This window comes from Amblyomma americanum, chromosome 6, assembly GCF_052857255.1.
Source record: "Amblyomma americanum isolate KBUSLIRL-KWMA chromosome 6, ASM5285725v1, whole genome shotgun sequence".
Classification (NCBI taxonomy): Eukaryota; Metazoa; Arthropoda; class Arachnida; order Ixodida; family Ixodidae; genus Amblyomma; species Amblyomma americanum.
In genome coordinates this window covers 74,020,721-74,039,697 of record NC_135502.1, presented here as the reverse complement: position 1 = coordinate 74,039,697, position 18,977 = coordinate 74,020,721, and the positions used below count along the sequence as shown (strand labels likewise).

Sequence of the window (18,977 nt, the reverse complement as noted above, 5' to 3'; positions counted from 1 at the left end):
CGACACTGGGCAATGGTGGTCGCCATTTCAGTAAAAACTTTATTTAACAATTGAACCAAACACTGGACAAAGCCCCTGCTGATAATTTACACTTCTGCGCACCTCTGTGCCACAGAAGACTGGCAGCCGCAACGGAAGCGCCCGCACGGTCGCTCACATTAAAAGTGCAGTGCACCCGCACAGGCCCTTCCCTCGAAGCCAACAATGCGACAATAAAAGGCATTTCATTCAATGTTTTGAAAGCAAATCGAGAAAAGGGAGGGCCAAGGAGAAAGAAAAAAAAAAACGCGGATGACGATGTAGATGTGCCTGCACAGCACTGTCCCTAGGGGCCACCCCCTTTTCTGGGCCAACTTTGGTGTCGCTGCTTTCAAAGTTAACTTGATGTCCCTCAGATTGAGGAAGGCGCAGATGCAAAAGACAAAAGCGCCCGTAACAGCACAGCTCTTGGAATGTGCATGGCTGTAAGCACGATTGATTGCGGTCGTAGCCAGAAATCAAATCTGGTTTAGCAGTAACAACCTATACAAATCTCGAAGCAACTGGGTGGGCATCTTAACGGGAATCCATGCATGCAAAAGCTTTTTAAAACACACACACACAAAAAATTGTTCACAAATGAAATGAACAAGGGGGAAGAAAGGCTAGGGACAGGTACCGAGGATGATGCGATTGTGATGTTGCATTTTGTTTCTCTCTGCCGCTGTACAAAGTCTACAGGTGACAATGAAGAAGACATAAAAAAAAAACTAAAGTAAAGATGCCGGGATGTTCCAGTTGTGTTGAGTGCTCTTCCCACCCTCCCTCAGTCCTCCCCATCTTCCTCTTCCCGCTTTCGCTTCTGGCCTTTTGGAGACTCGTTTTCTGCAGACAAAAAAAAAAAAAACGCAATGGTCAGCACTCACAACCATGACTTGCAACACTATAAGCTCACTTACCATCTCCATCTTCGTCATCATCCACATCATATGGGTTGTAGAAATCTCCTTCACTTTCCTCCTGAAAGACAAAGGCACAACATTATCTGAACATGGTCTCAGATCCAGCACATTGTTCAACTTTGCACAAGTTGGTTGCCCCAGCAGCGAGTGCCAAGCACTGGCTTTATGTGCACATACTGAGTGCTCTGAAGTGTGTGCAGCACCAATTTAATTGCAGTTACTTCTTCCTTCTAGGCCAGTGCAGGTAAACCAGACAGCAGAAAACGGGCACAGCAACCAACACGAAATTCTTTTTCGTCTCCATATATGAATGGTACTAACATCAATGTCGTCTTTTTCAAGGTAATCGAGACCGACCTCTTCCTCCCCATCTTCTCCATCCTCCTCATCGACGTCGTCATCTTCCTCCCCATCCTCATCATCTTCGTCGTCCACGTTTACGTCATCTTCATCGTCCTCTGTCATAAATGTTGCACTAAATAAACGACTGACTGCAGATCAGCAATACTACAAGGATCGGCCTCAAAAAGGGGCACAGCTCACCATCACTCTCTCCCTCCCCATCCACTTCATTCTCCTCGTCATCCTCCTCATTGCCTGCACATATTGGAATAGCAAGGGGGTAATGGTCACCCACTGCAAGGCGAAATTCCTTGCACAGGCACATTTAAAATGATTTCTTACCATCTTCGTCGTCCACCTCGGAGTCCTCTGCCTCCTTCTCATCTCGGTCATAGCCGTCCAGGTACTTCAAGCTCGGGATAAGTTCGAAGACTCTGTCTCTGTAGTTCTCAATGCTTGTCACTTCACAGTTGAAAAGATCAAGGTTCTTAAGGTTCTTGAACTCTTTCTGCAAGAACAGAAAAAGGTGGGAGCCAGCCCTTTCAGGAACACACACCATGCACATACAAGGCAACACACAGTGACCTGAATACATGCTGAACAGATTAATATAAGGTGCCCACCAGAGGATCCAAGGTCTCCAGACCCTTGATTTTGTTCCCGCTCAAATTTAAATGTGTGAGCTTGGGGCTCCCGTGCAGCAGGTTGAGGCCACCAGAAATCCTGTTGTCGCTAAGCTCCAACTGCACAGAGCGGCAAGAGAAGCGGGTGAGATAAGGCGTCGCCTCCGCCGTAGGGTACTTACTGCAAGCGTGCACGGCTCACCTTCTTGAGGTTGGGCAGCTTGGGGAAGCCCTTGAGGCTCGTAAGGCCGACATTGATGAGGCTGAGCGTCTCCAAGTTGACGAACTCCTCTGTCAGGCCGACGATGGCGGTACTCCTGCAGTTGTCGAGGTTGAGCTCGTGTATCTACGGCGGAGGGAAGAGCGGGAGGGAATGAGATTACATGTGCGGCCGCCGCCGAGGCGATGCGCTCGCGCCGCCACCGGCGCAAACGGCGGCTCCGCCGCGGCACAGTACGCCTCGCGCGAGGCGAACGCGCCGCGGCCGGCAATCGCCGCGCGCGGGGTGAGCTCGCTCTCGGCGCCCAGTCCACCGACATGGCCGCGCACAAAAATTACGTAGTTTCAACGTAAGCGCGCCATTTCTTCGGGGCCGGACACAAAGGGGATCCATATTGAAAAGAGCTCATAGCAAAAAAAAAAAAAAAAGAAAGCGCGAATCGGCGCGATGCCAAACTCGAAAATAAAAACAGAAGTGCCGCCACAAACAACACAGCCCCCATCGCCAATAATTCGTGCCGGAGCCCAAAAGTATAACCGTACAGACGGGATGGCGAGGCACGAAGGCGTAGGAAATAATTGTTAACTTTTTTAACTCGACTGCGCTGCCAATCCAGCCGAGAGTCAACATGGCGGTCGATTCCCAAGCAACCAAGGCCAGACATGGCCCTTGGCTGACATAAGCCGTGGGCAGGGCTGCCAGTGCCTCGCAAAGACTGCAGGACGCCGAGAAACAGCATGCGTGTGCTTACAGTGGGGCAAAATGCGATTTGCCGGAGTTGCCAAGCGGCAAACACCCCAAGGCACGCACCTTAGGCCGATAATGGCGGCGCACCGGTGCCGCACAACGTGGTCTAGTACGGTCTACAAAACACTACCGGTGATACTGATAACGGATGCCGAAAACTGAAGGCGTTCAGGCCACCGATGGCATACAAAACGTTAAGATGCAAATTACGACATCGTCTACGATGACATGACGAGGTGCTCCTTTGCAATAGCGCCATGTTGACATTCAGGAGAAAACCGTCCACGTTATGCATCTGCCGCAAACTCGTCTCACGCATGCAGTTTGACTAGGCGAGAGCCATAATTAATTGCGAAAGGCGAAGTTTTCCACGAGGCACGCAAAGACGTAAGTACACATGCGACAGAAACTGAGATCTTTTTCAAACATTTTAGGCGGCAAGCTGCCCCTGCGCAAGCAATGATTTTCCTATTTGACGCACATTCCGTGATAAGCAAGCGCACTGGGTATAAAGAAAACTACTCGTAAGAACGATCCCGAATTACTATAAAACAAACGGTGACTGCACGAACCGCAGGAATTGCAGCTGGTCACAGGATGCAATTTTTTTTTTTTTGCGCTCACAATCACATGAAGGGTGTAATGGTGCAGAAAAAAAGTCTACGCCTAAGATGAAACCGAATTTCGGACAAGCCAGAAAAAATCATTTACCTGCTCGGGGTTTTTACCCCTCTTCTCCAATTCAATCCTCTTCTCCATTTGCACTACAGCACCACAGGCGGATGGCACGCACCCGACTCGGTAGAACACACAAGCAGCTCTGAAAAGCGGGCGCCGAGGAGCGCGGCAACCTCAATATGGGGTCCTCCTTCAAAGTACATGTACGCCGTAGCAAACTAATTACTATTCATGAGGTCACGTTCGAAACAACCAATCGCAGGCGGCGAACGATCGAGGAAGGACTACGTCACGCGGATCCTCGAGTCCCCGATTGGTCGAGATGGAAAAATAGTATTTTCAGCGTTGCAAGCCACCACACCTCGATTATTTTCACGCAAACTCTTGCAAAACATACATCTTGTGCTTCTGTTCGCAAATGGCAATGTAGAACAGAGCAGGCCAGAGTATTAACGGTACAAGAGATCAGCTGACCACACGCGGGCCTTTTGTACACGCTGTGTTATGCTGTGCACCGGTACAGGCTCACGTACGGTAGATAAATAGCTACAATTACACGTCGTAACAAGCCCGAATGCGTGACAAACGCAGCTGCGTGCACCTTTTACGATTTTTGAAAGTGTCATGAATGCCAGAAACCACAAGTGCACGTAGTCATCGCACTAAAAGCCGGTGTTGCTAGGATACAACATTAGGCAATTATCGGGTGATCACGTGCTATGTGGTTCGCCATTTGCAAGAGCATCGAAGCTATCGAAACAGAGGCTTCTAGCTACGCTCTGTGCGCGAATAACTTGAAAAACGCTTACCCGTGCCTTTCGCATGTTCTCTAGTTGATATCAGCGCTTGCTTTATACCGAGAGTTCTCGACTAAACAGTCCGCAACGCCAAACGCCGCCATCGCTGCTGTTTGTTTGTTACTACAGGCTTGCCTCGTTCGCCGAGCACTAACTAATTTTCGTCTTCGTTTCGTGGCACCTCGGCACGTTTCCGAGCACACCTTGCTTCGAAAATGTCGCATTCAGTGTGGAGTCCGCGCGAGCCATGCCAGCCACCGTTGCAGCGGAACCGTAGGACACGCCGAACTCTATGTCGCGCTTACTGAAAACGCTCTGCCGCAAAACAGGCATAGCATCGAGGGGATATTTGCCCGGCTGCGACGCGGCTGCATACCCGCGGGCTCGTGCGGCCGAGCCATGCTCATCTGGACACGTTCGCGCGCTAATCCAAAACGTTTTTTTGCGTGGACTGAAATATTTATTGCATCAGTTTGCGCGTTTCTCTTTTGTGCCTGTCATAAAGGATTTAAATGCGGCGTGCCGAACGTAGGAGCGCGTATGCGCGGAGGGACTACTTTCTCACGCGCATAAGGAAGAATTTGAAGCTACGACTGCTATGACGGGCGCGCCCTTGTCGGCTACGCGGATTCGAGCAAGTTTAAAGAGCAGGTTTCTGAGACAACGATGTGCTGCGCCTGCTGCTGCTTGCTATCAGGCTTACATTTAGCGTCTTATTCTGGCCAGCGAAAACTTTAAGAGCAGTAATCCCAGCTCAGTACGCCTGCTATTCAGACAGGCGGGCAGGTCGGTCGGACGTGTGCGGCCGTGCATCACGTAACGGCATCCTTGACCTTGAAACATATTCTATCGGCGCCGACACGCATTCACTGACAAAGGTTGTTGGATATTGCGCCACTACAAGTTTAAAATTCAAAGCCGATTTTAACAAATTGCCGAGCTGTGAAGGCATTCCTGCTCACTGAAATTTATTTTCATAACACACGAGGCGAGCTTTCATTGCAGAAATTTTATTTCTAAGGCCATCCATGATGTATAAATACATAGAAGACAATGCAGTGAATACAGTTCCACCGAGCTGTTCTCCATCTGGCAGCGCAGAGTGCTTTTATTCTGGAATGCAGAGCTGGCCCCACGGTTCAAAATCGAAACTGAAGACTCCTTGGTGCACGCCAACCCTGGAGGTGCTCTGCAGAAGACTTCAGCCGTTCATCACCATCCTCACGAAGTCTGCAATAAAATAATATTGTGACAAGTTAAATCTGTCTTCAGGCCCTTCAAGATGAAAATATTACACACAGGGTATTTTGCGTTTGGCTGTTGAAACTTTATCCAGGGCACAACAATTTGGTAGTCAAAAACATGTCTATGTATTCGCAATCGAGACACACATGTGAACAACTACCAGGCCTTGACTGTGTGTGTGCGCATGCGTGCGTGTGAATGTTTTTTTTTTTTTGCCTCTTCACAGGGGTGGATTCAGGATTTATGAGTCACTTTTTGCAGACTGATGGGGGGGGGGTCACATCTGAGCCATGCATTTCATTGACTTTATTGGCTGGAAAATGTGATTCCCCAAGGTTTTCGCATCAAAATTTCTCGCTTGAGGTGGGGAGCACCTCCACCCTCCCCCGTAAATCCTCCCTTGCCTCTTCACACAGTTGCTTCCAACTTGGCAGCGGCACAGTTGATGCCAGGAGCGAAAAACACATCATGTAAGTCACTCGTGTGGTCCCTGCAATTGACATGTGCAACTGTTAGGCACAAACAAGCATGTTCAATTTAAGCAGGAAACAAATTCAAATTTTTTTGTGACAAACATAGCAAACCCTTCCTTCTTCCCACACCCACGGCTTAAGTTCAGTGACACGGTGGCCAACCGTGCGTGTGTTTAAAAGCAAAGATGGAAATCTCTCGCAATCACAACCCATGAAGAAACAGAGCAGGCTTTAAAACGCAGTTTGTTACAGAAAATTTGGTTGGCATTCATTTCCTACTTTAAATTACACCCCACCCAGATCTCCATCGAATGTCTTCTTTTAAGCATGTTTGATACTTCACTCTTGCCTGGATGATATCAGAAACAAGGAAAGAAAGCCAACTCTGCATTAGCCAGTTGCGGCTGTGCTTATATGTTAAACGTACCGGAATCTACTGTAACTGTCTGCTATGGCTACTTGTGCAATGACAACAGTGATGAGTGACAAACCGCGCCTTTCAAGTGTTCCTGTAACGGCACTTTTTGGTAGTTAAAATGACTCAAGTTTTGACACCCACAGCAATTAGCAAGTCATGAGGTCCCTTGTTGCTTATATGTAATACCTCACAGCAAATAGGTGATGTCAAAAGACTGTGCGCTGTGACATTAGACAGAATTGCTTCGTAAATGCTAACCTATATATGCCCAGCATTCTTCATGTAGGAGACCGCTGTCTTGCGCAGTAACTCTAAAGGTTAAAAGTGCCCACCAATGTAGGTCGAGAGGGTTTAAACTTTTCCTGTGCAAGGGTTGCATTGCATTATGTACAGAACATTCAGTTTCGTGCATTAAGTACATTAAGAAAGATCTGCCACTTCTCTTTAAATGCCATTTTTCAGATTTGACCCCACTGAGTATAAACCAAGCAATTTTGCGCATTTTCAGAAGAAAACTACCACGCGGCATGATAAATGTGGTTTTAAAGTCGATTTACAATGTTTTATGCATTATCACGTGTAATAGGTAGTTCATTTGAAATCTTCTCGACACCTTCGTCCATAGCGGCGGACGAGTACATCCTGTATTACTGCGAGTGCCACGGGGGAACATGGTCGAATGGTGAGGGTGGAAGCCGTGCGAGAACCCTCTTATGCTACCTACGGCAACATGACTGCCAGATTTGAGGTCCTCGAACTATTCAGAAGACAGGGGAATGAAAAGAAGTGCTCGTTATGACATAAATGATGGAAGCCAACAGCCACTGAAACCAGAGCACAGGGGGCCTTTTTTTTAATTAATTTTGTCATTTTTAACAATGGGAGATTAATAAAAGCCGCTATGAACGAGGGTGGCGCTGGTGAACACTCTCAAGGCTCGCTTGCACTACACATAAATACCCCCGAAAGCAGAAGATTGGACAGCCGCCGCCGTAGCGCAGTTGGTACAGCCCCGGACGAGAAAATAAGAGGTCGTGGGTTCGGATCCCACCGGCGGCGTGAGCTGTTATTTCTTCTGCTTTTATTAATCTCCCATTGATAAAAACTACAAAATTAATAAAGAAAAGTCATCTCCGCTCCTTGGTTCCAGTGACTGTCGGCTTTGTCACTTATGTCATAACAAGCACCTCTTTCCACTCCCTTGCCTTTATATATATATATATATATATATATATATATATATATATATATATATATATATATATATATTCCCACTATTCACTTTTAATGGTGGTCATGAATGCTTTTTCACTGCTGATGTCACCAAGTTTGAACTGAAAGGTGAGAAAGAAATTTTCCATTTCTCAATCCAACTTCCTCACCAAAAATGAGCCCTTTGCTACACAACAAACGTCAACATAGCCATGAAGCACCGATCTATTTTACTTAGAACAAAACTTGTATGGGACCATTATCATTGCGCCTTTGAAAAGGTAATTCAATAATGGCTGCATTTGGGCGAGTTGGTTTTCCATTCTGAACGTAAAAGCGCAAAAACACAAGGACACAGACCTTGTGATGCTCAGTTACTGCGCATTATCAGATGAATAATACTGCACTAGTGCCCTGTTTTTAAGACCACAAACTGCATGACAAACAAAAGAAGTGGTGATATAAATCCTTTTGCAATACACTTAATTTTTTAACTAAATACATGGATCCCAGGAGCACAGCACAGGGTGCCTAACTACATTAACGAGGTGCTGAGACTTATAAGAGATGTACCCTCAAAAAAAGGCTTTTCCGTTCCACTTTCATCAAACTCTTTCGATGCATGAGTGATGACGAAGTGGGCGTTGTTAGCTTCTTCACTAAAACTGTGCTATAAAAGCTAACTTAACTCACAAAATACATCGGAAGTCATGTACATGCTATTAGCCTTCTGCTGTTAGCTAGCCTTGCGAGCCACTTTTGGGCGACAGGCGAAATTTTCAGCAAATTCACAACCTCAGCTACAGTGGCTCAGTGGCCCTCAGCTCACCATGTGAAGCCACTGCACAGTACATCGTCGCAAACTATTGCCTCATGCTGTTAGCATTTCATAGTCCTTGCCAAGATTTTCTGGCGAGCCTATGTGTGTGAACACAAGCAGTTACTGGCCAGCTTCTTTCAAACAACACAAACAAGCCTTCCAGTCGCAGGGGCCATGGGCAGGAGAGTAGTGGAGAAAGCAAACTAAAACAATGAAGAAAAGTGTGGACAGAAAACCAACAGGATGACAAAAAAGAATTGTCTACGTCTTTGTGAATGCAGAGGGAGCAAGAACACACATACACACAAAAACCAATGCAATGTAATGCATTATCAGGTACTGCACTGCCCTCACTAATGAAGTGTTGCAGCTTCCATCATGCTAGCACTAACTGAGGAAAAGCCTCAAAGAAATGTTGAGCTTTTCATAACCACAATGGTACAAAATGCTTTCGTAAAGTACTTCCGAGAATTGGTTCATGAAGTGGTACCACTATCTTTTACATACTGAACACAGACACATTAGTAAAAAGAGTGGTGATGCCACTTTTCCAATGTCAGCACAACAGGAACACCAATTTCATGCATAATGTATGCAGGCTGTACATACAAAACTTAAAAAAAAATAGAGGACTACCGCATTATAAAAGGGACACAAAGGATAAAGTGAAATTGGTCCATATCGATTTATCACTGCATTCCAATGATAAAGCGACTACTTTAACTAACAAAGCTTTTAGCTTAACAAGGCCAAAAAACAAAACATGATGCCATCAAATATGTTTCTGTGTCTGCGGATCCCTGAGGCTGGACCACTCCACCTTGCACTTCTGGCGGCAATCACAAAGTTCCTAACACTGTTGGAAGTCGTCATTGCCAAGAGTGAATTTTGTGATGGTAAAAAATTTTCAAGTCCAAATTTCACAGCAAGAAATCTCTCTTGTTGCCAAATGAATGCCACCACAGCACCCCCCTCCCCACCCAAATCTAAACAAATAAATTTTACTAAATTCAAAAATTAGATGGAGTTGCCCTTAAGGAAGCACACAAGGCTAATAATATGCTACCTTCGTAGTGGACGTTTCCTTGAGAGTCCTCCTGGCCAGCAAGGAGCTGCTCCACTTCATCATCAGTCAGCTTTTCACCTGAGTTACAAAAGAAGCAGTAATAAGTGAACACACACTGGATACACAAACAATCTCTTTGTTCAACGTAACAACATGTTGTGCAGCAGAAGGCAAGGCAATTCTGCAAAAGACGCTCTCGCTAGAAAAACCATCACTCAGGACCAATTTTAAAACCATTTCTACTCGTATTTCATATATAGCGTTCAACACTGCCAAAGCTAGCCCTCTTCGCACTGCCTATGTCTACGCCTGAAAAGTAGTTTGTCATACCTTTAAAATGCAAAGAAGCATTTCTCGCAGTGACAAAACTAAAGTACCGCAACTGGGAACATCCTGCACTTCATTTTACCTCTTACCACCTTTTCATCCTGCTCCTCACCGAAGGCTCGAGAGGTAAGAGTGACATGCGACGGTGTGATACATGGACGCCCATTCGGTCAGACTTCATCAGTGTCCAAAAAGTATTTCGCCAGCAGTGAAAATTATAATCAGAAGGTTCAATAACTGAATGGCAGAGTGCCATGTTCATAATTTGCAATGCCAAGCATGTAGCTTATGCTGACCCCTGTTTAGCCCAAACCGAGGCTCTAAGAAGCAGGAGTGATACGCGGCGTTTTTATGGGCGCACTGGTTGCATAATCTCAACATCATTGCATGCTAAGTGCGAAACGGAGTATGGCTTCCTAAATATACACACCGTCCAAATTCTAGACGGTTTGCAATAAACGTTGAATCTACTCTCGGAAAAACTAAGCAATTTCGCAGCTAAACCTACGAGCAATGCCACACACTTAAGACAAGACAAAAAAAAAATTGTCTAGCAAGGCTGGCCATGCCTGAACAAAAATCTAAATTAGTATATGACCATGTACCTTTCTTAGCTCAAATTTTCAGGCAAAACAGTTTCTGCTTCTCTGAGCACAGGTGCATGATTGTGCAAGTACTAGAGATATGTTTGACTGTGCAAGATTGTGTAGTCAAACTATATTAGGGGTGTGCAAATACTGAAATTTTCAAATACGAATCGAGTACGAATATGAAGAAAAAATGGCTTCGAATATCGAATATCTGTTCAGTACAAAAAAAATTTCGGAAAACGATGAGCAAGCAAACGTTGCTGACCTTATCTTTTCAAAATAGTGTATGTCTTAGCAACTAAAATAAACAAAACTAGACTGCCTCAGTACTGTATAAAAAACATGATGTGCACAGAAATGTATACTACTTGATTAGACAGCATAACGGTACCCAAACTATAATGAGGTCATGCAAAACAAAAGCCATAAAATGACAGGGCTGGCAACAAAAAAAATAACATGATGACTATTAAACCTTATTCATTCGGAGTTCAAGGGAGACCGGAAGAAATGCCCGGTTCATCCGAAGGCCTCTGTTAATAAAATCTACAACACATCTGAAGGTTGCCCTAAATACACACTGGATTGTAACAAATCTTGTGCAGTCTATGCAGGTTGCTGCAAATGAAAAAATGAAAATTTGTTTTTGGGGAAAGGAAATGGCACAGTATCTGTCTCACATATCAGTGGACACCTGAACAGCCCCTAAAGGAAGGGATAAAAGAGGAAGTGAAAGAAGAAAGGAAGAAAGAGGTGCTGTAGTGGTGGGCTCCAGAATAATTTCAACCACCTGGGGGGGGGTGATCTCCAACATGAACTGACATCACATAGCACACGGCGCCTACGCATTTCGCCTGCACCCAAACGCTGCCGCGGTCCGGTTCAAACCTGGGAACTCTGGATCAGTAGCCGAGCACCCTAACCATTCTTGACTGCTAAGATTCTTGAGTAATAACATAACCAGCCTATTTCCTGTTTTCAAAAATAAATGACCTTTTACAAGTTAAACATGTTTTTGGGATTGCGCTGCTTTGAATACTGATCTGCAGCATTGTGTGCATCAGCTGCTCAAAGGCCTTCAAGATAAAGTTCATTTGTCCAGAGGCTGACTCAGGACAGATCAGCCACCATCAACCATTTTGAAGGAATTTGAAATGCCTATATGCACCTTTACCAGGAGCTTAGTTCTTAGCTCCTTTCAAAATTATAAACTGCACTAACTGTGAGGCATAAATGCTAACAACCATGACACCTGCAAAGCCTCTAACATCACCATTATGACAACATTGTCGCTGGTACAAGAAAACCAATCAGTGTGATGCCACCTGTGACATCACCTTAAATTTTTAATACAATACCTGTAACTTGTTCCCAAAGTTATTTGACGGTATTCAATGTTTAGCATACATGAACCTTTAGAGTTTTGTTGCATATTTCAAGAAATTTTTTTCAAATACGTAAAACTTTAGACATATTTCATTAATATCAAATGAAATCAAATACATTTAAGTTAGGTGTACTAGACTGCACTGCTCATGTCATACATAACAGATTTTCATGTTCACAGTGTCATTTTTTCTTTCATTTCTTGCAGAAAGTCGTGCACTCCTCAAAGCCACACTAAGGAAGAATATGCAGTACTTTTTCCACAAGACTCTCTGGTACAAAACGTCTTTCCCCGTAATTCAAGGCGAAAGAGATAAGAGGAGGGAAACAACCTTGTCTGCTCAATGAGTGCTGGCCTCAGCATTAGACTACTTCAATGCATCTGCGAGTAGCAGTATGGCAATATGAATGTGTAAAACCATACGCTGCACAAATATGCCTGCTGAGTGATAGCATGACAATGCTCTTCACAATACAACAAATAAAAAGAAGGAATAGAGAAATGGGGCAAGGTGCTAACCTTATAACCAGAAATGAATTACGATGTCATGTGTCAATATGCACAGGTGACCACTGATATCAAAATAGAATATTGTCATCTGCATAAATGCTAGAGGATCCACAGCTGCATAAAGCACTGAACACCGAAACTAAGTTGAAGCAGTGGATATATGTCGCAATGAATAAGGTGACCTCTCACTGTTTTCAAAATCCAAAAGTTAAAAAAATGCGGCAGACACTTCAGACTTCTTACGCGTGTGAACATTAGAGTCCCTGAGTGCATCAGATTTGTGGATGCTGATTTGCACTCGCTTGTGAGTCCGGGAATAGAGTCTTTTTAGGATGATGTGGGAGACGCCTTTCCCTTTGAGGCAGCACACATGCGCACCCATGTTGCATCACAATTTTGATATGAAAGTATGGGAAGGTATACAATTGAAGGTACATATGTTGTTTCGAATCCTTGCCACAAGCTACCCTCCAACTTGACTAGCAAATGTAAGCTATACGCAACGGGAAATCGTATGACACCACCTGAAACTCTGTACGACAAATGTTTTCACCACAATTTTGGTACAAATGCCAGGAAAACTGGTGCCACATAAAGGTCGGCTAGTGGAGAGTACTAAATATAGATGAACGACATGTATGGGATTGTCTGAAGTGGCGGTACTCAACTTGCCGTGTGTGTCATACAGCCGCTTGATGACACCACCCTATTTTTCTTGCCATTGTTGGCATTTTCTGTACCACCTGTGAGCACACACACACATGCCACTGCCTTTTCTCGTAATGGGACTAGTAATGCTGTCGCATTAAAAAGCCACGAAAGTTGCCCTTTAAGGCTTTGAAGCACTACACATCATGTGAAAGCACAGAGGAAATATAACCTTCTGCTTCCTGTCCTGTGGTAAAATATCACTGTCTAGCAGCTATAAAGGAGAAATTTGTCTTTTTGGACATGGAGACTCACACACTGGAAACCCGGCGCCACTACTAGAAATTCCATGAACATGCTGTGCAAGTATTCCATATTGTGCAAACCATTGCACTGTTAACGCAAATTCGTATAAATGCCTTCTGGCTGGCTATTCAGCCAGAAGAAACCAGCAATGGGGAATGTTTACCTGTAAATGTGCATTATTCACAGGAAAGGCTCACGCTGCCATCTGCCAACAAGAAGGTTTAAAAGTTAGCTAGAACAAACTCTCAAACGAGTATTCCATATGTACTCGTGCAAGGGCCGTTGTTTAACTTCCCGGTCTTTGACGGGACGCAGCCCTCATACGGGACCAGCATTTTTGCTTAAAATGTTTCTGGCTACAGTGTAGCCTCGATAACGAGCCCTTTTTTTATGCTGCGACAGGTATTTTTATGATGAATTAGCGCAGTCCCGGCAAATCCTTCAAATACATTATGCTTTGAAAGTATAGATGATGGGACGCGCGCCCGAAGAACAGTGCGAACTACCCGCAATAAGTAAAACAGGCTGCTAGATCAGATTACTGGCAAACGTCACGTGATCATTACTTAAGATGGAGATCCTCAGAAGATCTACACTCGACTGAGAGTAATGATGCCTTGGACAATGGTTCAGAGCGGCACGCCATGTGTGCGGCCCACAGCCGCGAGTATGAGGTGGCATTTGCCTGGCCAGCTTTTCCACGTGCTTCATTGTCGTAGGCCTCACGGAAATCAATTATATGTTCATTTTAATGTGACGTTATTGTGTGTTCGTACACTTGTAACAAGGTTAGACCTTTTATAATAAAGTGTGACTAAATTCAAAGCACTTTCGCCGTGGCTTCCACGCGAAACACGCTAGGCCTAGTGACGCTGGGCAGAACGTGCACTACTATGGTGCATAGCTATCTGGCGCGTATCACCCGAGCCTGGTGGGCTATGTACCGCTACAAGGAGACGCGCTGCTAGTGTGGACAGTCCCCATTTAGTTTTCTGTGCAGTACAATGGTTTGTCCTTTGCAATGCGAACGCCGAGTGCGCAAAACAAGTCGTCAGCACTGAGGCTTTGCATGTTCGCAGCGACAGAGCGCGGGACGAAGTGTGCACGATCGTACTGACCGTCACAGGCAGTTATCGTCTATCAGCTCTCAGCGTAACATGCCATGTAGGCAAAATTGTGCACACATAAAATTCTTTTGGCTGAATTTTTTTTTTTAAATTACAGGCTGCCAAGTTGGGGGTGCAGCCCTTACACGAGTATATATGCTATAAGAGTGGCAGCCTTGTTGCCCTCCCTAATGTACATGGCGCTTTCCTTGTTATCGAGGTAGTGCCAGCAAAATTTTCTGTTGTGTTTTTTTCTTTCGAACGAGGCACAAGACATTCGTAAACATCGATCACCGAGGGGGAATTTCTGTGTACCTCTTGTGAGCTCAAGCTTACTTGTGATGTCACAACCTTCATTCAGCTTCTGAAACCAGAAACGAATTTAAAAGGAAGAAACTAAATTCTATCCCAGGTGCAGGCGAATTCTATGTAGTGATTCATAATTACTAATGTCTTGCGCATTATTAAAACTAAAAATATGCAACAAAAAATTTGGTTTAGGCTAAGAAATTCTACACTTTTTGACTTGGCACTGCTGCAAACAGATCATCCATCCCCAAATCATTGACCAATATATTTATCAGGCAAGTATTACGACAAAATGTAATCGCATGCAAAAATTGGCACCCAAAACTACACCTGGACAGAAATTTAAGCACAAACCAGCCAGAGGTTTCGCTAAGGCAATTCACACCCGCCTCCATTAGAGATGCAAGAGTTGGCGTGTTTCATTCAGTGGTGTTACAGCAGCATGCCTTGTGTGCAGATAAGCTGTTTCCTTGGACTTAGGCCCCACTCTCACCCAATGTAGTGAGCAGGTGCCTCAGCTCAGCTGAGCTAATGTAGCCATTGCCATCCTTGTCAAAATGGCGCAGGCCCTCAATGAAGTCTTCGGCCGTGTCTGTGCTGCGGTTCTTGCTGATGGTCTGCAGGATGGGCAGGAATACGTCAAAGCTGATCCGTTCATCTGCAGCAAAAAAGAACGAGAAAAGTGCAAGAAGACCAGCTGTGGAACCAAACTTCCCTTATCTTCTTTTGTAAACATTTCTGCTCCTGCCATACACGCCCCAGAAAGGTGAAGCCAACTTTTCCAATTGCCGTCAGTGACACCACAAGCTGTACCATGAAACACTATATATGAAGGTTCGACTTTCATCAGAAAGTTGCAGAAAACGCAAAAGAAAATGTCACCTGCAACTGAAGCCAGTGACAGCCAGTAAAGCAAATATGTACTCATCTTTTCTCAGTGGTTACAGACTTTCAAGCAGGTTTTTTCTTTTTATCTGCGCTATAAATTGCTTCTTTTTTGTTAACAAAAGCATTTACACTAATGTTACTAACATAGCCAAATATGCAAGTCAAGGCAAGTACGAGGCATATCTTGTACATAGATGCACAAAATGGCAGAAAATGCTTAGGCTTAGCATGCTTATCAGGCACCTTTAGCATTACTGTTTACAGACTTTTTTTATTTGTAGTGCTGATCAGTGGGAGAATAATACTTAGATTAATTTGTCGCTTAAAGAAAACCACTTATAAAGCAGCAGAAAAACCAACAATGTCGCCAGTGGGATCCGAACCCACGCCCTCCGAATATCGCGTCCGGTGCTCTACCGAGCTACGGCAACGGCTACCCAATCTGCTGCTCTGGTGGGTAGTTATGTTTATTGCGAGTAAGCGAACCTTGAGAGCGTGTTCGCCAGCGCTACTTTATAAGTGGTTTTCTTTAAGCGACAAATTAATCGAAGTATTATTCTCCCACTGATCAGCACTACAAATTTAAAAACATAGAATCATTCCCCTATGCACCTTCGTTTCGGTGACGGTTGGCTTCCTTCCTATGTGTATGTATGTATGTATATATATATGTATATATATACACACCGGGTGTCCCAGCTAACTTGAGCCAAAGGTTAAAAAATAAATTATTAGAGGCAGGCAAGTGAAACCAGCTGCATATTGGTGACAGCCACCTTGCGCACCACAGGCAATTTTTTCTTTTGCAATTAATTAATAGTTTAATTAAGTTTAATTATTTAAATTAATAAATATTGACTTTACACAACAAATTGCATTTGAAGAGTTGTCGGGCACCTTCAGAAACATCCATTCCATCATTTATCACAAGAAAATCCTCACATACGTCTTTTTCCAAGCTCCAAAGAAAGCCTTCGAAATACAAAATAAACCACATGACTAACGCACTTGCGCGCCACAATCGTATTGCTCTCAAGCGTGGTTTGAGCAAACGAAATCGCCTGCAGCATTGACTCGACCGCCCCGCAGCAGCAGCAGGCCGATATGTTGGCGGTGGTTTCTCGTCTGCGTCAGCCAGTGGCACACATGACGGCGCGAGTTGCCGCCGCCAACATATTGTCCTGCCGCTGCTGCAGTGCCGTCGAGTCAAGGCTGCAGTGATTTCGTTCGCTCAAACCACGCTTGAGAGCAGCACGATCGTGGCGCGCAAGTGCGTCAGTCATGTGGTTTATTTTGAATTTCGCGGGCTTTCTTTGGAGCTGGGAAACAAAGACGCACGCGAGGATTTCCTTATTGTAAAAGGTGTAATGGGGGTTTCGGAAGGTGCTCGACCAGTCTTGAAATGCAATTTGTCATCTAAAGTCAATATTTATTAAGATAATTATACTTTATTAAATTATTTATTTGAGAAACAAAAATTGCCTGTGGTGCGCAAGATGGCCGTCACCAATATGCAACTGGTTTCACTCGCCTGCCTCTAATAAGTGATTTTTTAACCCTCGTCTCTAGTTAGCTGGGACACCCGGTGTGTGTGTGTGTGTGTGTGTGTGTGCGCGTGCGTGCGTGCACGTGTGTGTTGTAACACACCATCATCCTCAATTTCATTTTCAAAATCTTAAGCTTTGTACATGGGTCGCATGAAGTGTATTCGGGTATTCTTGACTGCCACTAGGAGTTTTCACGCGAAAGCTTGCACACTACACACCAGCACGCAGTGGCACTTGCTCCAATTCTGCTCATTTTGCCTGAGAGCGGTATAAAATGTCCCACAAAGCTTAGAAAAACAATATTTTGCTTAACATGTGCGTTATCTTTGTAACGGACTACAAACAGCCTTTTATCGGAAAAAGACTTGCTTGTCAACATTAATTTCAACTCATTTTCACTCCCCACCTGAAATGCACTTCCTCTACACACTGCCGGCAGCATCCGTTTCATTACGTTTTCACAAACAGAAGAGTGACCAACTGACATACCAAAGTGCCCCGCCCATGAGAAATTACGGCTGCGCCCAATTTCGTAAAGAAACGGACGCCAGTGACAGAAAGGACCTGCGTGTAGTCTAGGAGAAATAGTTTGGGTTCACTCAACTATGGCGACTACGTTGAAAGGGCATGTGTGCGGCTGTGCGGTACATACCAGGCCTGAGCTGGTGGCAACACTTCTTCACGTCGGCCTCGGTGGGATTCTGGCCAAGGGCGCGAAGAACGTCACCCAGCTGGGAGATATTGATCTTGCCATCACCTCGGTTGTCGAACAGGGAGAAGGCCTCCTGGTAGTCTTGAAGAACGAAACAAACCGATACTCAACACACGTTGAGCGGAAGACAGTTCTCGCCCGACGAATTCCACAGGGCAGATAATCAAAAACTAGGTTAGAACCAGCGAGTGCTCGTCTCTGCTGGCGTCATAACGTCGTTTTAAACAGTGGGTAACGCGTATGAGTGCTTTTATTCTTTTCTGAAACAGCTAGGAAACCTATCGCCCAATCTCAAAGTTCCGCAACCTAGATAGGTGAATTGCTGCACTCGACATCCTGCCCTGCCGGCGAATACAAAAATGATGTCAACTGAAAAGGAGATCAGCTCGCCTAAGAACCAGATCAAGACCAACAGCACATTCGAACGAAAAACAGCCACCATCGATTGAGAACAGAACGCAAAATTACCAATTTCAGTGAAGTTGAAGTACTTTCGAAACAAGCGCATCTCGAGTCTCGCCACAGAACTGCGACTGAAAATTTGCGTGCGAGTTGGCTGCTCTTAACTTTCACGGCTGTTTAATCGGACGTCTCCGCTGCATTTCCTAATATGGAATAAACCGCAACAACCGGGACACGCAGACCGCGGGAGGCATACACAAGACCGCAGCGAGCTGGGTGACAGGCAGGGTGTGTCAACGGATCGGCATTCCTATCCATGAGCTCATAACGGCGCTCTGCACACAACCACTCACCACTAATTTGGTCGTCCGTGTACCCAGCCTGGAAAGGTTAAAGAAACGATGTTAACACAAATCTGACAGGAGGCAGATTCATGACAAATTAAGACAGCGGGGGTCAGTCCTTACCATGATGATCACGCAGCCGACCAGCTAAAATGGCGTTCCCACAGATCCCTTCCCGACATGCAGCAATGATGTCACATCCGGTCCGGAACTACCTGTCTGCTAGTGGCTGATAGGGATTTTTTTTTCTTTTTGCTCGCCGTTTTTTATTATGCGACCTGCTTGACGCGTATGTTGCCCCTCGCAAGCTGCAGAATGT

General features: G+C 45.0%; 2 protein-coding genes across 5 annotated transcripts; both read right to left on the bottom strand.

The window, feature by feature from the left end:
* Positions 1-19: 19 nt before the first annotated feature.
* Positions 20-4,668, bottom strand: Mapmodulin (acidic leucine-rich nuclear phosphoprotein 32 mapmodulin). Of its 3 annotated transcripts, XM_077627303.1 has the most exons (9): positions 4,361-4,668; positions 3,585-3,693; positions 2,109-2,252; positions 1,907-2,026; positions 1,626-1,791; positions 1,485-1,538; positions 1,263-1,399; positions 939-999; positions 20-864 (listed from the first exon to the last, which is right to left on the bottom strand). In XM_077627303.1, exons 2-9 carry the CDS (start codon positions 3,630-3,632, stop codon positions 806-808), a joined length of 789 nt encoding a protein of 262 aa, XP_077483429.1. In that variant the 5' UTR covers positions 3,633-3,693; positions 4,361-4,668; the 3' UTR covers positions 20-805. The 3 variants fall into 3 exon arrangements, with proteins under 3 accessions (XP_077483429.1, XP_077483430.1, XP_077483428.1); XM_077627304.1 differs by lacking the exon at positions 4,361-4,668 and having other exon boundaries at positions 1,299-1,399; positions 3,585-3,760; XM_077627302.1 differs by lacking the exon at positions 4,361-4,668 and having other exon boundaries at positions 3,585-3,759.
* Positions 4,669-5,342: 674 nt separating this feature from the next.
* On the bottom strand, positions 5,343-18,890 carry Mlc-c (Myosin light chain cytoplasmic). Of its 2 annotated transcripts, XM_077627307.1 has the most exons (6): positions 18,782-18,890; positions 18,668-18,695; positions 17,853-17,993; positions 15,259-15,423; positions 9,583-9,660; positions 5,343-5,578 (listed from the first exon to the last, which is right to left on the bottom strand). In XM_077627307.1, exons 1-6 carry the CDS (start codon positions 18,782-18,784, stop codon positions 5,550-5,552), a joined length of 444 nt encoding a protein of 147 aa, XP_077483433.1. In that variant the 5' UTR covers positions 18,785-18,890; the 3' UTR covers positions 5,343-5,549. The 2 variants fall into 2 exon arrangements, with proteins under 2 accessions (XP_077483433.1, XP_077483432.1); XM_077627306.1 differs by lacking the exons at positions 18,668-18,695; positions 18,782-18,890 and adding an exon at positions 18,381-18,501.
* Positions 18,891-18,977: the final 87 nt, after the last annotated feature.